Source organism: Podarcis bocagei (assembly GCF_964188305.1).
Source record: "Podarcis bocagei genome assembly, chromosome: 8".
In the NCBI taxonomy this organism is placed as follows: domain Eukaryota; kingdom Metazoa; phylum Chordata; class Lepidosauria; order Squamata; family Lacertidae; genus Podarcis; species Podarcis bocagei.
Genome location: NC_138133.1, coordinates 92110814 through 92129410, shown reverse-complemented (window position 1 = coordinate 92129410; position 18597 = coordinate 92110814). Strand labels below are relative to the sequence as shown.

Genomic DNA, 18597 nt, shown 5'->3' with positions numbered 1-18597 from the left:
CCTTTCCCTCTAAGGCACTCAAGGTGGCTTATCTAATTCTCCCCCTCCTCATTTAATCCCCACAACAACCCTGTGAGGTAAGATGGGCTGAGAGGCAGTGACTGGATCACCCAGTGAGCTTCAGGGTGGAGGGGGAATTCGAACCCGGGTCTCCCGAGATGTAGTTCGGCACTCTAACTGCTACAGTACACTGGCTCTCTGTGTCAGCTCCCAGCAACCACAATGGCCGGTGATGATCAGGGATGAAAATGGGAGCAGCAGTTCCACAACATCTAGAGAACCACGGGATTTTTGAGGGGAAGTGCGTGGAACAGGTGTTTCGATTTCTGGGAATGGAATTGAGAGATGACCTAACCTGGGGAGAAAACAGCAAAGACCTGGTGAAGAGAGCACAGCAGAGGTTATATTTTCTGAGAGTCCTCTGGGAAAACAATCTCTCAAAGGACCTGTTGATGACATTTTACCATTGCACTGTTGAGAGTGTATTAACTTATGGTCTGTGTGTGTGGTTTGGGAGCTGCACAGTCAGGGAAAAAACAATGCTGTCCAGGGTTGTAAAGACTGCGGAGAGAATAATTGGGTGCACTCTTCCCACCTTGGATCAAATCTATTCTTCCAGGTGCCATAAGAAAGCTGCAGAGATAGGGCAGGATAGTGCGCACCCCGGAAATGATCTCTTTCAGCTTCTGCCTTCTGGAAGAAGGTACAAAGTTATAAAGACCAGGACTAGCCGCTTGAGAAACAGTTTCTAAGCAAATGCAATTCTGGTTCTAAACGCAGCATAAGGGGTCTCTATAGTATAGTGTATTTTAAAATGGGGTTTCAGAATGTTTAGGGTTTTATGTAGTTTTTATATAGTTTTATGTAGTTTTTCAATTTCATTGTTCTGCATGGGACAATGACAATAAAGATATCGTATATCGATCCCCAGCTCTGATTCCTGCACTCAGGATTGCTGGACACTTATCATAAAACATCAGTCAAACACAAGAGGCATCAGCGTAATTAACACAAGGGTACAAAAGCATACCACAGATGCGAGAATCAGGAATGTGGAAACAGTGACTTGAGCAGTTTGCAGTGGGTCTACTCGGAAGTAAGTCTCTTTGAACTCAGTGGGGCTTCCTTCCAAGACTGCATCCTGGTGTTTAGTTGGAATTTCCTTTCCTGCAACTTGAAGCCATGGATTCGAGTCCTACCCTCCAGAGCAGGAGAAAACAAGCTGGCTCCATCTTCCAGGTGACAGCCCTTGAGATATCTGAAGATGGATTCCATATCTCCTCTTAGTCTCCTCTTTCCCAGGCTAAACATATTCACCTCCTTCAAGCGCTCTTCGCAAGGCTTAGTTTCCAGACCCCAAATCATCTTGGTTTCCCTCCTCTGCAGACATTTCAGCTTGTCAATATCCCTCTTAAATTGCAGTGTTGCTCCCTTTTGTACAGTGGTACCTCGGGTTAAGAACTTAATTCGTTCTGGAGGTCCGTTCTTAACCTGAAACCGTTCTTAACCTGAGGCACCACTTTAGATAATGGGGCCTCCCGCTGCCGCTGCACGATTTCTGTTCTCATGAAGCAAAGTTCTTAAACCGAAATACTATTTCTGGGTTAGCAGAGTCTGTAACCTGAAGCGTCTGTAACCTGAGGTACCACTGTACTATGAATTTCCTTGATTTGGACACTAGATTTCTGTTGATGCAGAATAGCATCAGTGGGGGGGGGGTTGCTGCCGCATCACACTGTCAACTCATGTTCAGCTTGTGTGCTACAGTGGTACCTTGGGTTACAGGCGCTTCAGGTTACATACGCTTCAGGTTACAGACTCCGCTAACCCAGAAATAGTACCTTGGGTTAAGAACTTTGCTTCAGGATGAGAACAGAAATCGTGGTCTGGCGGTGTGGCAGCAGCAGGAGGCCCCATTAGCTAAAGTGGTGCTTCAGGTTAAGAACAGTTTCAGGTTAAGAACGGACCTCTGGAACGAATTAAGTACTTAACCCGAGGTACCACTGTACTAAGACCCCATGGTCCTTTTCACATGTTCTGCTAGTAAGGCAGATGTCCTCCATCTTATATTTGTAAGTGCAGAACTTGACATTTGTCCCTCTGGAAACTCATTTTTGTTAGTTTGGGCCCAGTTCTCCAATCTCCTAAGGTCACCTTGAATCCCGATTCTGTCTTCTGCAGCATTAGCTACTGTTAAGTAAAAATCTAGGCGCCCCCCCCCATAATTTCCGTAACACTACCCCTCCCACTTTGATGACCTTGGGGGCCCCTTCCCACCCCACAAATCTGTGATTCATCGATCAAGAACCACCCTGTCAGGGAAAGTGTAGCTTGCTCACCACAAATTAAAACTCCAGTTTGTGGGCTCCTGTTTAGCCCGGGGACCTGGGTCTGCTCCAGATGTTTGGTGTGCCCGTTGTGAATGGCAGCACTATTAGGCGCCGCTACCAAGAGGTGCAAATCCTCCACCTCCCCATGCCTGCAGTAGGCATCTCATGGGGCTAACCCAGGCTCTGGATCTCTGGCTCAGAGATTAGCAGCCAGATGTTAATGGTTTGCCAACTGGCCCCTGCGCCCCTCCCCTCACACCCTTCTGCCCTCCAGGATCTCCATCTCCAGGCTGAGATTCCATCATCAGCATGATAAAGACATGAATGGGTTCCAAATCTTCCTCCTCCTTTAGGGCATCAAGCTGTTTATCCTGCTGGTCAGTTGACCAGCCCTTCAGGCTCTCCCAGGCAGAGGCAGCAGCAGCAGCAGCAATGTCTGCCACCTCCAGTCCACACCAAAATCCTGAGAATGGCACCCTGAACCAGGACGCCACCCTGGGCAAGGAAGCTCTGGGGTCTGCCGAGGAGCCTGGTGGCAGGCAGGGCGAGGGTCCGGCCAAGGAGGCGGGCAGAAAGGCGAAGAGGAAGAAGAAAAACTACCACCGCCACCCCAAGCCCCCCTACACCTATTTGGCAATGATTGCACTGGCCATCCAGACCTCTCCAAGTCGGAAGCTCAAATTGTCCCAGGTAAGATGATCAGAGGGGTGGGGGGCGAGGGGGGGCGTCCCTACAAAAGGATATCGTGGAGTTGGGAAAGGTGCAGAAAAGGGCCACCAAAATGAGGGAATGGGTGGAGCAACTCTCCTATGAAAAAAGGCGACTTTAGAGAAAAACCTATTATTATTATTATTATTATTATTATTATTATTATTATTATTTATTGCTTGTACCCAGCTCATCTGACTGAGTTGCCCCAGCCACTCTGGGCAGCTTCCAGCAGAATTTGCAGGATACACCCGACTGTAAAAGCTGCCTTCGGATGTCTAGGGAAGGTCCTAGAATTGGTTCTCTCTTGGAGGCAACAGGATAGAAGTTTGTAAAATTATGCACAGCATGGGAGAAGAGGCTAGGGAAAAATCGTTCTCCTCCTCTCTTAACTGTAGCAGAATCCCAGGAAGCTGAATGCTGAGAGATTCAGGATGGGTAAAAGGACGTCCTAATTCTTCAGGCAGTGCAGAGTTAAACTGTGGGAGGCAGAGATGGCCACCAACTTGTATGGATTTTAAAGAGGATTGGATAAATTCATGGGCTACTAGCGAGAATGGCTGGGCTTTGCCACCACAGCTGGAGGCAGTTACTGGAAGTTTCAGGAAAGGAGAGAGTAGGCTCTTGTGTTCAGATCCTGTTTGTTGTTTTCCCACGATGGGCATCAGGTTGGCTGCTGTGAGAACAGGATTCTGGAATAGACAGATAATTTATTACTGTCAAATGGGAAATTTTTACTGCTCTGAACTTAATGGCATTTGGTTCCATTAAGAATTCAGCGGCCCTAGGATTAATATCCTTTGCCTTGTGCAATGTGTTCGAGCCCAGAAAACGTAAGGATTTTGTCTTGACCTTTTTTTAGGCTTGGAGCTTTCCTGAACTTACTTGCAGGGATACTTGTCGTGATTTCTGTGACGCTGGAAAAGCTGGGCCCGATCCTTGTGGAGCCTCACAACTCAACTGGAGTTTAATTTGTCCCTCAAAGGCTGCAGAACAGGCAGTCTTAACACAACTGCTCTTTCCAAATCATGGGGACTTAGTTTCCAGTATAATCATTCAGGATGGTGGGATTTATTTGAAATTCTGACATCCCTTGGCTTGTGCAGAGAACGGGCTCCCTTGTCTTGTAACCATTGCTGCTTTCCTGGGTCTCTTGCAGGAGAGTAAAAGCAAGGCAGCTCATGTTTTTATGAGAGTGCCTGCCCCTCTTCCAGGGCTTCATTCTGGTCCAAGTAATCAGGATTGCTCTCTATTTACCCATCAGAGATTGTCTGATATGCACCCATTCAACCACTTCAATCCAAAATAACACCCTCCCCACATTTGCAGAAATTCAATCTTTTAACGTGGTGGCACTTGTACACTTTGGAACTCCCTGCCTATTGATATTCACTGTCAGCGCCCGATGGGAACATTTTTTAACTTTTCAGAAGTCAAAGATTGTTGTCAAATTTCCTTACTGGTGCTTTGAGGGTTTTGGTTTTTTTTGCAATCAAGCGGTGTACACCTTTCAGGAAATGAAATAAATATTCTAGATCACCCTGGGGTCAGGCTAGGGCTAGGATTTCAAAGACCAGGGCTCTTATCTGCCTAAGGACTGCTCCTTCCCAAACCAGTTAGCGGAATGCCTTGCTCCAAGCCTTTATTATCTCTGAAATTGAGGGAATATTTACTTCCAGGTACCCGTTTCTCCCCCCCCAGCTGTGCTAAGCTGCTTCAGCAAGATAAAAAGGCCCTCTGGGATATCTAAGAATCTCCTCTTCCCACCCACCCCTTCCAACACCTCTGCATGGGGGAAGCATCCTCACCAAAAAACCCTTGATAGTATTTTTAGGGGGGGGGAGAGATGTTTGTTTTTTGTGCAATTCAGGGTGGAGGAAACTAAAGAGGGAGTACAATAATTCAGGTTTTAATAAGAAAAAAATATATTATTATTATTATTACATCATTATCCAAGGATGACAGGGTGGTTTACAATATAAAAACAGAAAAATACATAACATCATAACAAACAAGACCAGTACCCGCCTCCCCCAGTTTAAAAGACCATAGTATAATTAGTCCAGGTAATTTTTATTCATTCATGATAATTCTAATTTGGATTATATGGAGAACTTGGGGCAGAAAAAAAGTGTTATATCTATTATTAGTCGTCCCCAGGCTAGACCCATTGAAATGAATGACCCTGAATGATTTAGCTCCGTTAATTTGAGTGGGTCTACTCTTGAGAAGAATTACTCCCTCTCCCAGAAGCCTACAATTTGTGGTTCTTCCTGCAGCAGATTTTGGACAAAGGGGTGTATACTTTTCCCACTCAGTGCGGGATTAATCCATGGAACTCCCTGCCACTAGATGTCGATGATGCTGGATGAGAGTCCTTTGAAGGCGATGAGAGTGGGCGTTATGCCTCTGAATTACAGCCACGGGTGTAATTCTGTGGAATAACTAGTTTGGAGGAGCGGCGGCCATCCTTGGGGGAGCAAGGGGTCCATTCGTGCAATATAGGACCAGAATATATTGTGGCTGAAAAACAGGGCAGCATACAAGGTGCAGGGTGAAGCTTAGAAATTGGAAAGGCAGTGGTGGTTCAATGGTTAGAGCGCTGGACTAGGAAGTGGGAGACCAGGATCAGTGGCGGAGCTGGGGGCAGCCGCGATGGCACCCCACCAGGATCATGTTCCTCCGCCAGTGACCAGGGTTCGAATCCCCGTCCCTTGGCTGTGGCCTCAAAGGCCGGTTGCTGCTTCTCAGCTGAGCTTACCTCACAGGGCTGTTGTGCGGATGACACAAGGAGGGAGAGAACCATGTGGCCACCTTGAGGCCCTTAGCGGAAAGGTGGGCTCAAACGCCATTAATATGTTTGAGAGGCACTCTGTGCATTCTCAGAGGCCCTCGACCCAAGGGGTCAGGGTTGGGAGTCAAGGACTGCCTCTTGGCAACGCTTTGTGGAAGGTCCCTCTGAAAGATTCCCCTGGCTCTTGCTTCTAGTCTTCAGCAGGGATCAGCAAACTTTTTCATCAAGGGGCCGGTCCACTGTCCCTCCTTTGAGAACCAAGGGACCACTGTATTGATTAAGTTTCTTTTTTAAATTTTATTTTATTTTAAATTAATATTTTATTAAGTTTTATCAATAAAATGATTCAGACAAAAGTACAAAAACAGAAAAATACAGAATCACGAAATACAAAAATACAGACATTAAACACAAAAGGGAAAAGAAAAAAGAAAAAAAAGAAAAAGAAAACACATAAAAACAAAACTCCCTCTTTTTTAAATTCTCATCTTTAGTTAACTTATTCTCCTGACTTCCTCACGCCTCCCTTTTTTGTATCCCTTTTTTAAAATTTGGTTCAGCAAATTCATCTCCAATTTAACTTATCTATTATCAATCCCATTTTACATTTTACCTTGTTGCTAGAACCCCTTCAGATCATTTCAACGTCATCAACATTCAAAAATTTTACAATGTTTCTGTAAATAAATTTTTAATTTCCCCCAATCTTCTTCCACTTGCTCTTCTCCCTGGTCTCGGATTCTGCCAGTCATTTCCGCCATTTCCATGTAGTCTATTAGTTGCATTTGCCATTCTTCCAAGGTGGGTAGATCTTGTGTCTTCCAGTGCTTTGCAATGAGAATTCTTGCTGCTTCCAAAGTTTGGATTTTGCTCTTGTGATGTCTGCACTGAGTGGGACTTACTCTCCGGTAAGTGTGCAGCCTGACCCAGATCTGGCTCGATTTGATGCCGCTGTGGATCTCCTGGGCAAATGCCTTGGGAGTGGCTCCCTGGGTGATGCAACTGACAATTGAGAGGGCTTGGAGAGAGAGGGCAGCAGCAGGGAGGCGAGTTCGAGTGATGCTGCCTTATTCCAATGCAACATTCCTCTCCCCTCCACCAAAGCAATTTGCACCTTGCTGGCGCTAATCCCCATCTGGCTTGACTGATCTCTGACCCATGGATGATGTGGGGAAGATATTTGCACTACATACAGTAGGAGGAATGAGCTGACAGCTGACAGGTGCCTGGGGAGATGACAGGCTTCTTGGGTCAGTGGCAAAGATTACCTTGAACCCCCCCCCCCCCAGTTCTCCTAACTCTGAACACCAGGGACTAAGGCCCAGGGGCCGGATCCGGCCATAGCTGTCAACTTTTCCCTTCTCTTGCGAGGAATCCTATTCGGAATAAGGGAATTTCCCTTTAAAAAAGGAAAACGTTGACAGCTATGGATCCGGCCCAATCGCCTTCTCAATCCGGTCGGTCTGGGAATTAGCGTGTTTTTACATGAGTTGAATGTGTCCTTTTATTTAAAATGCATCTCTGGGTTATTTGTGGGGCATAGGAATTCATTCATTTCCCCCCAAAAATATAGACTATTTACAGAAATATTGCAAAATTAATGAATGTTAGAATGATGTCTGAATGAAGTTAAGCGGTTTTAGCAGCAATGTTATTAAGGTGTATGTAAAAATGGATTGTTAACAGATGAAAATCCAAAGTCATGATTTATTAAGTTAAAGGATTAAGATAAAAACAAAGAGGGAAAGGAATTGCTGAATTAATTAATAGAACTGGAATACAAAAAAGGGAGGTGTGAGGAGGTCAGGGAAGTAAGGAAATGAAATGTAAGGTACGGAAAGATTGATGTGTTTTTTTAATGTTTATTATCTTTTTTCTGTATTTTGTATTTTTATTTTTATTTCTCTTTTCTTTTTTTCTCTTTTTATTTATGTAATCTTTTCTTTGAAACTTTAATAAATATCATATAAATATATATATAGTCCGGCCCTCCACAAGGTCTGAGGGACAGTGGACCGGACCCCTGCTGAAAAAGTTTGCTGACCCCTGGTATAAGCTAAACAAGCTATAGCTTAGGGCCCCCCCAAAAAAAATTAAAGGAAAAAAACAACCTGGATGTATTGTATTTCAGTTCAACAGTTGCTTTGATAAAATACGTGTATTTTGTTACATGCAAATGGCTTGAGATACCTATCAGGTCCATCAATTACCATATAACATATATTCAACACAAAAAAGCAGCAACAGTTTGTTGTTGACAAAGGACAGCTGGACATAGAAAGGGCCCGTTACCTTCAGCAGCTCAGGACCTCCTCAAACTGAAATCTGGCCCTGAGGGCTGGGCTGAACTGCAGCCCTCAAGATTATTAAATTGCATTTTAACCCGTATTTTAAATTCGGGGTTTTTTTTGTTTTTTGCTTTTTTCCTCCCTCTCTTTCCCCCCTATTATGTTTTTACTGTGGTTTTATATTACAGTGGTGCCTCGCAAGACAAAAATAATTCGTTCCGCGAGTCTTTTCGTCTTGCGATGTTTTTCGTCTTGCGAAGCACGGTCCGTCGCAACTGTGCCTCTTCAAGCGGCTTTAAGAAAAAAGCGCAAGACGTTTTCGTCTTGCGAAGCAAGCCCATAGGGAAATTCGTCTAGCGAAGCAACGCAAAACCGAAAAACCCTTTCGTCTTGCGGGACACCACTGTATTGGTGTTAACCGCCCTGAGCCTGGCTCTGGCCGGGGAGGGCAGGGTATAAATATTATTATTATTATTATTATTATTATTATTATTATTATTATTATTATTATTATTATTATGTGGGCCAGGGTTACCTAAGTGGGTTTTTAAACATTGGAAGCCAGCTTTGGATCTCAACGTGGGAGAATGGCGAGATACGGTTTCCGTTTCCTGTTCCAGGCATCCTCTACCTCTATCCCAGAAAAGAAATTAAGAGACTCATAGAATTGTCGAGTTGCCAAGGGTCATCTAGTCCAGCCCGTGTGGAAACGTTTAATTATTAGAAGCTGGTGTTTCTGGCAGTGAGAGGCAGGTACAGCTGCTTAATAATAATAATAATAATAATAATAATAATAATAATAATAAATCCTTCCAGTAGCACCTTAAAGACCAACTAAGTTAGTTCTTGGTATGAGCTTTCGTGTGCATGCACACTTCTTCAGATACCTTTTGATTAGTAGCCTGTAGGTTGGAAAGGTTAGAGAGTTTCTTGTTTTTCTGTTTTTTCAGTAGCTCCAGTTGAGAGTGGTAAATGTTTTGTTTTTCCTTTTGGAACTCTTGCCAAGCTTGGTGGTTCCTGATAGAGTTGTCTAATACAAGGAGTTCCTCCTTTATTAGCTTCTGTTTAGAGTAGAGAACGCTGATCAGATGTTTGAGCAGCTTCTTAGAGAAAGTGTTGCATAGTTTTCTTGCATATTCAGTGGGATACGTGGATTGGAGAGGGTTCTTAATTCTAAGACCCTTGGGTATAATGTCCAGGCTCTTGCATTTAGTAAGAAAGAAGATATCAGTCTGTACCTGTGCAAGTTTCTTGGTGAGGTTGATGGACTTCCATTTCATGCGGCTCAATGTGGTGCCTTCCATGGTTCCAATAAAAAAATTCCTTCCTGTAGCACCTTAAAGACCAACTAAGTTAGTTCTTGGTATAAGCTTTCGTGTGCATGCACACTTCTTCAGATACCACACGAAAGCTCATACCAAGAACTAACTTAGTTGGTCTTTAAGGTGCTACTGGAAGGAATTTTTTTATTTGGACTATGGCAGACCAACACGGCTACCTACCTGTAATAATAATAATAATAGTTTTTTATTTATACCCCGCCCTTCCCGGTTCAGAAAACCAGGCTCAGGGCGGCTAACAAGAAATTCAAAACACTTAATTGATGCAACAAAAAACAGCATAAAATACAATATAAAACGTGAATAACAATAAATTCAGAATTCAAAAATCATTTTTGGGGGGGAAATCCATCCAATAAACATTAGATGATCCCCAGAGCTTGCTGGCTAAATTAGTCCTATCTGGGCCAGTGAGGAGACCAGGGGAGAATTAGGTGTGGGACCCCAGAGTGGGTAATCTTCATAAAAAGGGGAGGGGGAGGGAAGGAAGGAAGGGGAATAAAAGTTCAGGCTGAATTCAAATTAAAGGCCAGGCGGAATAGCTCTGTCTTACAGGCCCTGCGGAAGGAGGTGAAATCCTGCAGGGCCCTGGTCTCCTGGGACAGAGCATGCCACCAGGTCGGAGCCACCACTGAAAAGGCCCTGGCCCCGGTGGAGGATAATCTGACTTCCTTAGGGACCTCTAAACTACGATTATTCATGGACCTTAAGGTCCTCCGCAGGGCAGACCAGGAGAGGCGGTCCTGTAAATACAAGGGCCCTAAGCCACAAGAGTGATGCTCGAAACAGGGTGGTGGTGCTGGGCTCCCTAATTTGGGAGTCGATTGCGAGGCCTTTCAGGTCCAGCCTTTCTCCACCTGTGGGTCCCCAGATGTTGCTGAACTACAACTCCCATCACCCCTAGCTAGCAAGGCCAGAGCTCAGGGATGATGGGAGTTGTAGTTCAACATCTGGGGACCCAGAACCGCAAGCAGTTACAATTCGTGGCCATGCAGACCTGGGGTTTCTGTTGGGACGTGGGAAAGTTCCTTTTCTGCCCCTCTCTCTGCAGAAAAGCACACTCAACTGAACTCTTCCCTGCAAGCCTGCAAGGGCTCAGTGTCACCGAAGGCAGTTTTCTCTGTTTGCATTTTTGGATCATCCAGGTTTTCTCCCAGAGGAGGAGTCGGGTCAATGTCTTACCTGGTTCAAGGTGGTTTCAAAAGCTCCCTCCCTCATGCCTTGTCTGGACAGCTGGAAGGGAGGCTAAGAAGTACAGCTTCTCTTATTTACAATTTGATGATCAATATAAATGATAATTAGGACTAATTCAGCCAGCTGGCCCTGGTGATCATCTAATGTTTATTGGATAGATTTCCCCACTAAATTCCTTTTTTATTTCTGAATTTATTGTTATTCATGTTTTATGCTGTTTGTTGTTGCACCAATTTAGTGTTTTAAATTTGTTGTTAGACGCCCTGAGCCCGGTTTTCTGAACCGGGAAGGGCGGGGTAATAATAATAATAATAATAATAATAATAATAATAATAATAAATTTTATTAAATATGAATCATAGTAGAGTTGGAAGGGGTCCCCCCTACGGTCATCTAGTCCAACCCACTCCAGTGCAGGATCTGGTACAGGTCTAAAGTTGACAGAGTGCTGAAGATGCTGAAGGGAACTTGGTGGTTTCTCAGCTTCAGTTGGTGTTGGCTGGAAATGGAGAATCTATGCTAAAATTCGCCCATTGTTGGCATCTCACCCCTGGGGAACTCGACTCCACGAATCTCTCCTTTTGCAGTTGCAGAGGCTGCCCAGAAGGGGGCATCCTGTTCCATCTCTGGTGGGGAATACAATTAAGCCAGAGGTTTTCATCCTTTTTGAGCCCATGGCTCCCTTGACCAACCTCGAGTTACACCTGCTTCAGGTTGCGTTTTTTCGGGTTACGGACCACCGAAACCTGGAAGTACCGGAAGGGGTTACTTCCAGGTTTCGGTGGTTGCACATGCGCCAAAGTGCTAAATCGTGCTTTGTGCATGCACAGAAGTGCCGAATCGCAACCCACGCATGCGCAGCTGCAGGTTGCGAACGTGCATCCCACACGGATCACGTTCGCAACCTGAGCGTCCACTGTGCATTATTTCTGTGGCACCCCTGGGGGGAATAAGCATCCAGTTAGGTCACCCTTTGCTTGCAGAGTCGGCAGCCCCTCACCCTTTTCCAAACCTGCCCCCCCCCCCATGGTTCCTCTCCTCTCCCCTCTCCTTGGGAGTCCTTTGGGCAGCCGCTGCTGCCACCCCTGGTCTCTAAGCTGCTCCCCCCCTAAAAAATAGAGGGGGTTCCTCACCCTGCCCCACAGGGCAGAGGATGCCCCCAGCCTTAGTGGCCCAACGTAGACTGGCCAAAGGTGAAAGCGAGGCCAGCACCTTACCTTGGGAGCCAGCAATGGCAGGATCAGGGCTGCTGCAAATAATAATAATAATAATAATATTCCTATCCCGCCCTCCCCAGCCGAAGCTGGGCTCAGAGTGGCTAACAACAATAAAAGTAACACAGTTTACATAAAATCACAATCAATTAATTAAAATACAGTGGTACCTCTGGATACAAACGGTATCTGTTCCGGAGCCCTGTTCGCATCTTGAAGGAAGCAAACGCAACCCGCGTCTGCACATGCACGGGTTGCGATTTGCCGCTTCCGCGCATGCATGTTATGTCATTTTGAGCGCATGCGCGAGCGGTGAAACCCAGAAGTAACACGTTCATGGCAACCATTGGGCTAGAGTTCTGTGAGGATGACCCAAGGAGGGGGTCAGACTGTGCCCTGGCCAAAGGCCTGGTGGAACAGCTCCGTCTTGCAGGCCCTGCAGAAAGATGTCAAGTCCCACAGGGGCCTGGTCTCTTGTGACAGAGCGTTCCACCAGATCGGGGCCAGTACTGAAAAGGCCCTGGCCCTGTTGAGACCAATCTAGCCACCTTGCGACCTGGGATCTCCAAGATGTTTTTATCTGAAGACCGTAAGGTCCTCTATGGGACATACCAGGAGAGGCGGTCCCGTAGGTACGAGGGTCCTAGGCCGTATAAGGCTTTAAAGGTTAAAAACAGCACCTTGAACCTGATCCTGTACCCCACAGGGAGCCAGTGCAGCTGGTAGAGCACTGGGGGAATGTGATCCCGCGGCTGTGCAAGTCTTTGGGAGACATTAGAAGAGGGAGGGAAGGGAAGGAAAGAGGGACAGAGGGCACCCCTGACCATCATTCAAGGCACCCCAAGGTGCCACAGCACTGTAAAGGTAAAGGGACCCCTGACCATTAGGTCCAGTCGCGGACGACTCTGGGGTTGTGGCGCTCATCTCGCTTTATTGGCCAAGGGAGCCGGCATACAGCTTCCAGGTCATGTGGCCAGCAGGACTAAGCCGCTTCTGGCGAACCAGAGCAGCGCACGGACACGCCGTTTACCTTCCCGCCGGAGCAGTACCTATTTATCTACTTGCACTCTGACGTGCTTTCGAACTGCTAGGTTGGCAGGAGCAGGGACCGAGCAATGGGAGCTCACCCCGTCGCGGGGATTAGAACTGCCGACCTTCTGATCCTTCTGATCGGCAAGTCCTAGGCTCTGTGGTTTAACCCACAGCGCCACCCATGTCCCTCCACAGCACCATAGCTGCCAACTTTTCCCTTTTTAAAAGGGAAATTCCCTTATTCCGAATAGGATTCCTCCCAAGAAAAGGGAAACGTTGACAGCTCTGCACAGCGCACTGGTTGAAAACCTCTGACTTAGGTTATCCAGCCCCTTGCAATGCAGGAATCTTTTGCCCTGCATGGGTTTTGAACCCACAACCATGATATTCAGAGTCTCAGGCTCTAGTAACTGAGCTGTCCCACAGCTTAAAACTTGACAGCACTACAGCAACACACAACATTGCTCTGTCTTCAGCATCTTGCCCTCAGGTGGGAGCTCACCTGTTCTATTCAAAAGGTTGCTTTGCACAAAGCAGAGGCAGGAAATGCAAAACCTCCGAACAGGATATGTCTATTTAACTGTCATTAAAAGGGCTATCTATGGTGGGGCAGGGAGAATTCTCCAGGTCATCCCTTTCAAGAAACCCTTTATCAGTTCATCTTTCTCTTTCCTGATAACTTCTAGGCTGGTTCATATTGAAAGATCTATCTAGACAACCAAATGCAACAAAGTACACTACAAGGATAACATAAATATGAATAAAATGCAGTGTAAGCCAATATTATAAATACAATCATTGCAGCTTATTAATACTACGTTAATTCGAATGAATTATAGCAGTTCATATGTGATCAGATTTGACCAAACTGTGGGAGGCAGTGGAAGACAGGAGTGCCTGGCGTGCTCTGGTCCAGGGGGTCACGAAGAGTCGGACACAATTAAACGACTAAACAACAACAACAATTTGAATGAATTATAGCAGTACATAATATGATCTATAGTTTTTTCTTCATGAACTTGATAAATAAGGTTGTATTGCTTTTTCCAGCCATCCCATAACTGAATGTGCTCTGAAGTTATCTGAAGAAGTGTGCATGCACATGAAAGCTCATACCAAGAACTAACTTAGTTGGTCTTTAAGGTGCTACTGGAAGGAATTTTTTTATTTTGAATGTGCTCTGTAACCTTTGACATTTCTGCAATATTCCAGCCATGTTTTCACTGTTAATGTTATGCTAACATTCCCCTTTGTGGCAATTTAAACTTCTGTACATGCTGAGAGCTTCATACTAGCTCATAAATATATATTTTTTTCTCACTTCATCACTCAGATAACTTGATAAAATCACATGAGGATATAACAGAGACAATTCAGATATAGCGGCAGTTAAAAATATATGAAATCTGCTGTATTTTGAGTATCCATGCTGCAATCTAAATCACCTGTCTGGAGTCAAATACCACATACTTTAATATGTAACATTTAATAATATTTAATAACGGTTTCCTCTTATCTCTTGACAGATTGTTTTGAGCCAGGCTTTTTGCAAATATAAAATGCCGTATCTGATCCAATATATACTTGGGCTGGCCATTTCCCTCCGCAGGAATCTATTTATTTATTTGGTTTATTTCCCACCTTTGCTCCAAGGAGCTCAAAGCAGCCGATCACAACAACCCTACGAGGCGGGTAAGGCTTGGAGATGGTGGCCAGCCCAAGGTCACCCGGTCAGCTGCGGGCAGAGCTCTGGTCATTCCAGCAGATGGCGCTGTCTACCAGATTCTGGCCTCCTCCCCTCCAGAAGGCTATTGCAGAATCCTAGAATCCAGAGCCGGCCGTTCTCAATCCCTTCTCCCCAAGAGTTGTATTGCCTGTGTTTCTTTTCTTTTTTTATATAATATTTTTTATTAATTTTAACATATAAATTATAAAATGTACCACAAAGCTTATCACTTATACAATCTTTTTGGACTTCCATCAGCACCTCTGATGGTTTTCACCACTTCTTATGCATTTCTTAACTTTATATTGCCTTTACATCTCTTAACAAATCATCCTCCCCCTTATCCATTTTTACAATACTTCTAATAATACTCCTCACAAAACTTCTTGCAACCCTACAAACGTATGTTCTTCACAATTACTTTTCAAATACTCCGTAAATTTACTCCAGTCTTCCGTGAATTCCTGGTCCCGCCGGTTTCGAATCCTTCCTGTTAGTTTATCTAGTTCTGCATAGTCCATTAACTTCATCCTCCATTCTTCAATCGACGGTAACTCTTCTTGCTTCCATTTTTGGGCCAATAATATTCTCGCTGCTGTTATTGCATATAAAAAGAGCTTACATTCCTTTCTATTTATATCACTCCCCACAATGCCCAGTAAGAATGCTTCTGGTTTCTTTATAAATGTATATTTCAATATTTTTTTAAACTCATTATATATCATCTCCCAGTATTGCCTGCGTTTCTAGGGGGCACTGTCTGGGATCGGTGCCCACTGACTCCCGAGGAATCCTTTCATCTTTGCTTCCTGCTCTTTCAGATCATTCAAGAGATCAGCACCCTCTTCCCCTTCTTCAAGGAAGGCTACCAGGGATGGAAGGACTCGATCCGCCACAACCTGTCTTCCAACGACTGTTTCTACAAGGTGAGGTGGGGGCGCAAGGGAGGGAGGGTTTGGGCCTGAAGGGGACCCTGCGCTTCAAGAGGGGCCAGAATCGGACAGCATAATTGCAGAGCATCAGCTAATAATAATAATAATAATAATAATAATAATAATAATAATATTTATACCCCGCCCATCAGGCTGGGTTTCCCCAGCCACTCTTAGCGGCTCCCAACAGAACACCAAGATCCATGAACAACCATAGTTTAGAGGTCCCGGGCCCAAAGGAAGTCAGATTCCTCCCCCCAGGGACAGGGCCTTCTCAGTGGTGGCTCCGACCTGGTGGAATGCTCTGTCCCATGAGACCAGGGCCCTTCAGGATTTAACCTCCTTCCGCAGGGCTGTTTTTGTTGTTGTTGTTTAGTCGTGTCCGACTCTTCGTGACCCCGTGGACCAGAGCACACCAGGCACTCCACAGGGCTGTAAGACAGAGCTATTTCGCCTGGCTTTCAATTTGAATTCAGCCTGATCTTTTATTTCCCTTCCCTCCCCTTTTATGAAGATCACCCGCTCTGAGACCCCACAGCTAATTCTCTCCTGGTCTCCTCGCTGGCCCAAGTAGGACCAATTCAGCCAGCTAGCCCTGGGGATTATCTAATGCCTATTTCCCCTAAATTGATTTTTGAATTTTATTGTTATTCATGTTTTTATACTGTATTTTATGCTGCTTTTATAATTAAAAGTGTTTTAAAGTGTTTTAAATTTGTTGTTAGCTGCCCTGAGCCCGGTTTTTGAACCGGGAAGGGCAGGGTATAAATGAAAAAATATTATTATTATTAACAATAATAAAAAGCACCTCACTCCTCCCTCCCGTCTCCCGCAGGTGCTGAAGGATCCCTCCAAGCCCAAGGCCAAGGGGAATTTCTGGACTGTGGACGTGAACCGCATCCCCCCGGAGGCCCTAAAACTGCAAAACACCCCCATCTCCCGCCAGGAAGAGCGGGCGTTTGCTGCCGACCTGGCCCCCTATGTGTACCACGGCTGGCCGCTCAACGGAAGACCCCCGGCCCCCCAGAACATGCCCACCTCTGAGGACACAAGGACATTCCCGGCCGGCGAAGGAGCCCCCCAAAACAGCCCCATCAGCATCGACACCCTGCTCAGCGACTTCCAGGACGTGGGTCTGAGCGGGAAGCCCAGGGCAGCCCCCGAGCTGCCCCACAGCCCCTCTGCCGCCCTAGACGCTTGGGGCTCCGTCCCCATTTACCAGGTTTGCACAGGGCACCCAGTTCTGCCCTGGCGGCCCCCCAGCCGCCTGCCGGCCCTCCGTTCCTTCTCCTCCTCCAGCAGCCTCTCCTCCCTGGGGTCTCTGTCCCCCGACGGAAGGCAAGCCGGGTGGCCGAGGCCCAAGAAGGGGCACGCGCCCCACAGCTTGGCCAAGCGCCCCCGGGTCCTCCAGGACCCCGACAGCAGCAGCTCGGACTCCGACGATGCCCTGCGGGCCGGGGGGCCACACCTGCAGCAGCTGCCCACCTCGTACACCAAGTGCGTGGCCCCCAACGTGGTGGCTCCCCCCAGCTACCCACCTCCGTTCTCCGCCTTTGCCGCCGTCCCGGGCCTGCCGATTTACAACCCCCTGCCCTTCACAAGCCCCCCAGGGCACTGGGAGCTGCTGCCCAGGCCCCCCGCCCCCCTGGCCCTTCCCTCGGGGGTCTCGCTCGACCTGGACCAAGCCATGCCACCCAACAAGACCGTCTTCGACGCCTGGATGACCCAGCCGGCCGACATCATGTTCCCAGTTGCGAGCATGGCGGGGCCTTTTCTGCGGAGCACGGTGGTGGCCCCCTACCAGCTCGGCCAGCAGTCGGGAGACGCGCTGCTGTCCCCAGACCACTTGCCTCTCTGAAAAGAAAGCAGGACTTAAGAGATGACGCATCATGGCTTCATCTCTCCAACACCCGGGATTCGCAAATGTTCCAGATCTCACCGGAAAAATCGAAACAGAAATCCCAGTCTCCCTCCATTAGGCGCCATCTTGCCCAGCTCTCTTTGGTTCACCGTTTCTTGACAGCCATAGTCCGTGCACTGGGAACCTCGAGGCTGGACTACTACAATGCGCTCTGCGTGGGGCTGCCCTTGGACCCGGTTCAGAAGCCGCGCTCCGATTGCTGAGCCAAGTTCAAGGTCCTTGTCTTGATTTGCAAAGGCCTCGACTGGATGACCCAGCCGGCCGACATCGGGTTCCCAGTTGCCAGCATGGCGGGGCCTTTTCTGCAGAGCACGGTGGTGGCCCCCCATCCCTGCCAGCAGCCGGGAGAAGCGCTGCTGTCCCCAGACCACTTGCCTCTCTGAAAAGAAAGTTGGACTCTGGAGCTTCTGCCCCCTTCTGACCTCTCTCCAACGATTTTGGGCCCCCGTTGATGGGCGACGGGCAGGCTATGAAGCCCGCAGGTGCCCAGGGCTCCCAGAGCACATAGACAGACTTGCTTTTGGTCATTGAGGAGACGGGGAAGGAGATTCGACCTGCCAACCTACGCAGGCAGCAAGAGCGCTATGGAGAGGCTGAAGGGAGGAATTATTCATGCCCCCCGGGCGCTGGTTAGAGAGTGTCTGGCAGAGACAGAGCGCAATGCCCAAACGTAACAGTCGCTTCCTCCTGGCGCTGCCCCTGGCGCTTTCTGGCCAATCAACATTTTGGAATCTGGAGATCTCCCCCCACCCTCACCCCTTCCGATCTTTCCACCCATCAGTGTCTCAAGTCCTAGAACTGTGATCACCTCCAAAGACCTTTACGCCAATTGGCGCCTAATAATCGGAAGCTTCTACTGCATCACAGGACTTGCCCGCCAATTGGCACTCCGGGAGTAGACGCAGAAAAGAGCTTGTTGCTTACACCCTCTGGTCAACTGGTGAGCATAATGGCTGGTAGCAAGTCTGTCTTTAGAAATGCAAGTTTTTTTTAAAATAAATAAATAAAAGGAAAAAGTTGGAGGGGGGGACAACTTTGGTCCCGGGGGTTGGGCTAGATGACCCTCGGGTCCCTTATGATTCTACGATTCTGCCTCGGCAGGGGTCACCTGAACCTTT

The 18597-nt window shown here is 47.1% G+C and overlaps 1 protein-coding gene and 1 pseudogene across 2 annotated transcripts; both read left to right on the top strand.

Moving 5' to 3' along the window:
* Positions 1–2762: 2762 nt before the first annotated feature.
* Positions 2763–17416, top strand: FOXH1 (forkhead box H1; the record flags this gene model as incomplete). The annotated part of the gene is made up of 3 exons (XM_081206091.1): positions 2763–3020; positions 15448–15552; positions 16394–17416. The coding sequence occupies 3 exons, from the start codon at positions 2763–2765 to the stop codon at positions 17414–17416; spliced, it is 1386 nt and encodes a 461-aa protein (XP_081062217.1).
* Positions 17417–17881: 465 nt separating this feature from the next.
* Positions 17882–18385, top strand: LOC308593650 (cyclin-dependent kinase 2-associated protein 2 pseudogene; annotated as a pseudogene). Its single transcript has one exon. The product of its transcript is annotated as a cyclin-dependent kinase 2-associated protein 2 pseudogene (transcript).
* The last annotated feature ends 212 nt before the right edge of the window (positions 18386–18597 follow it).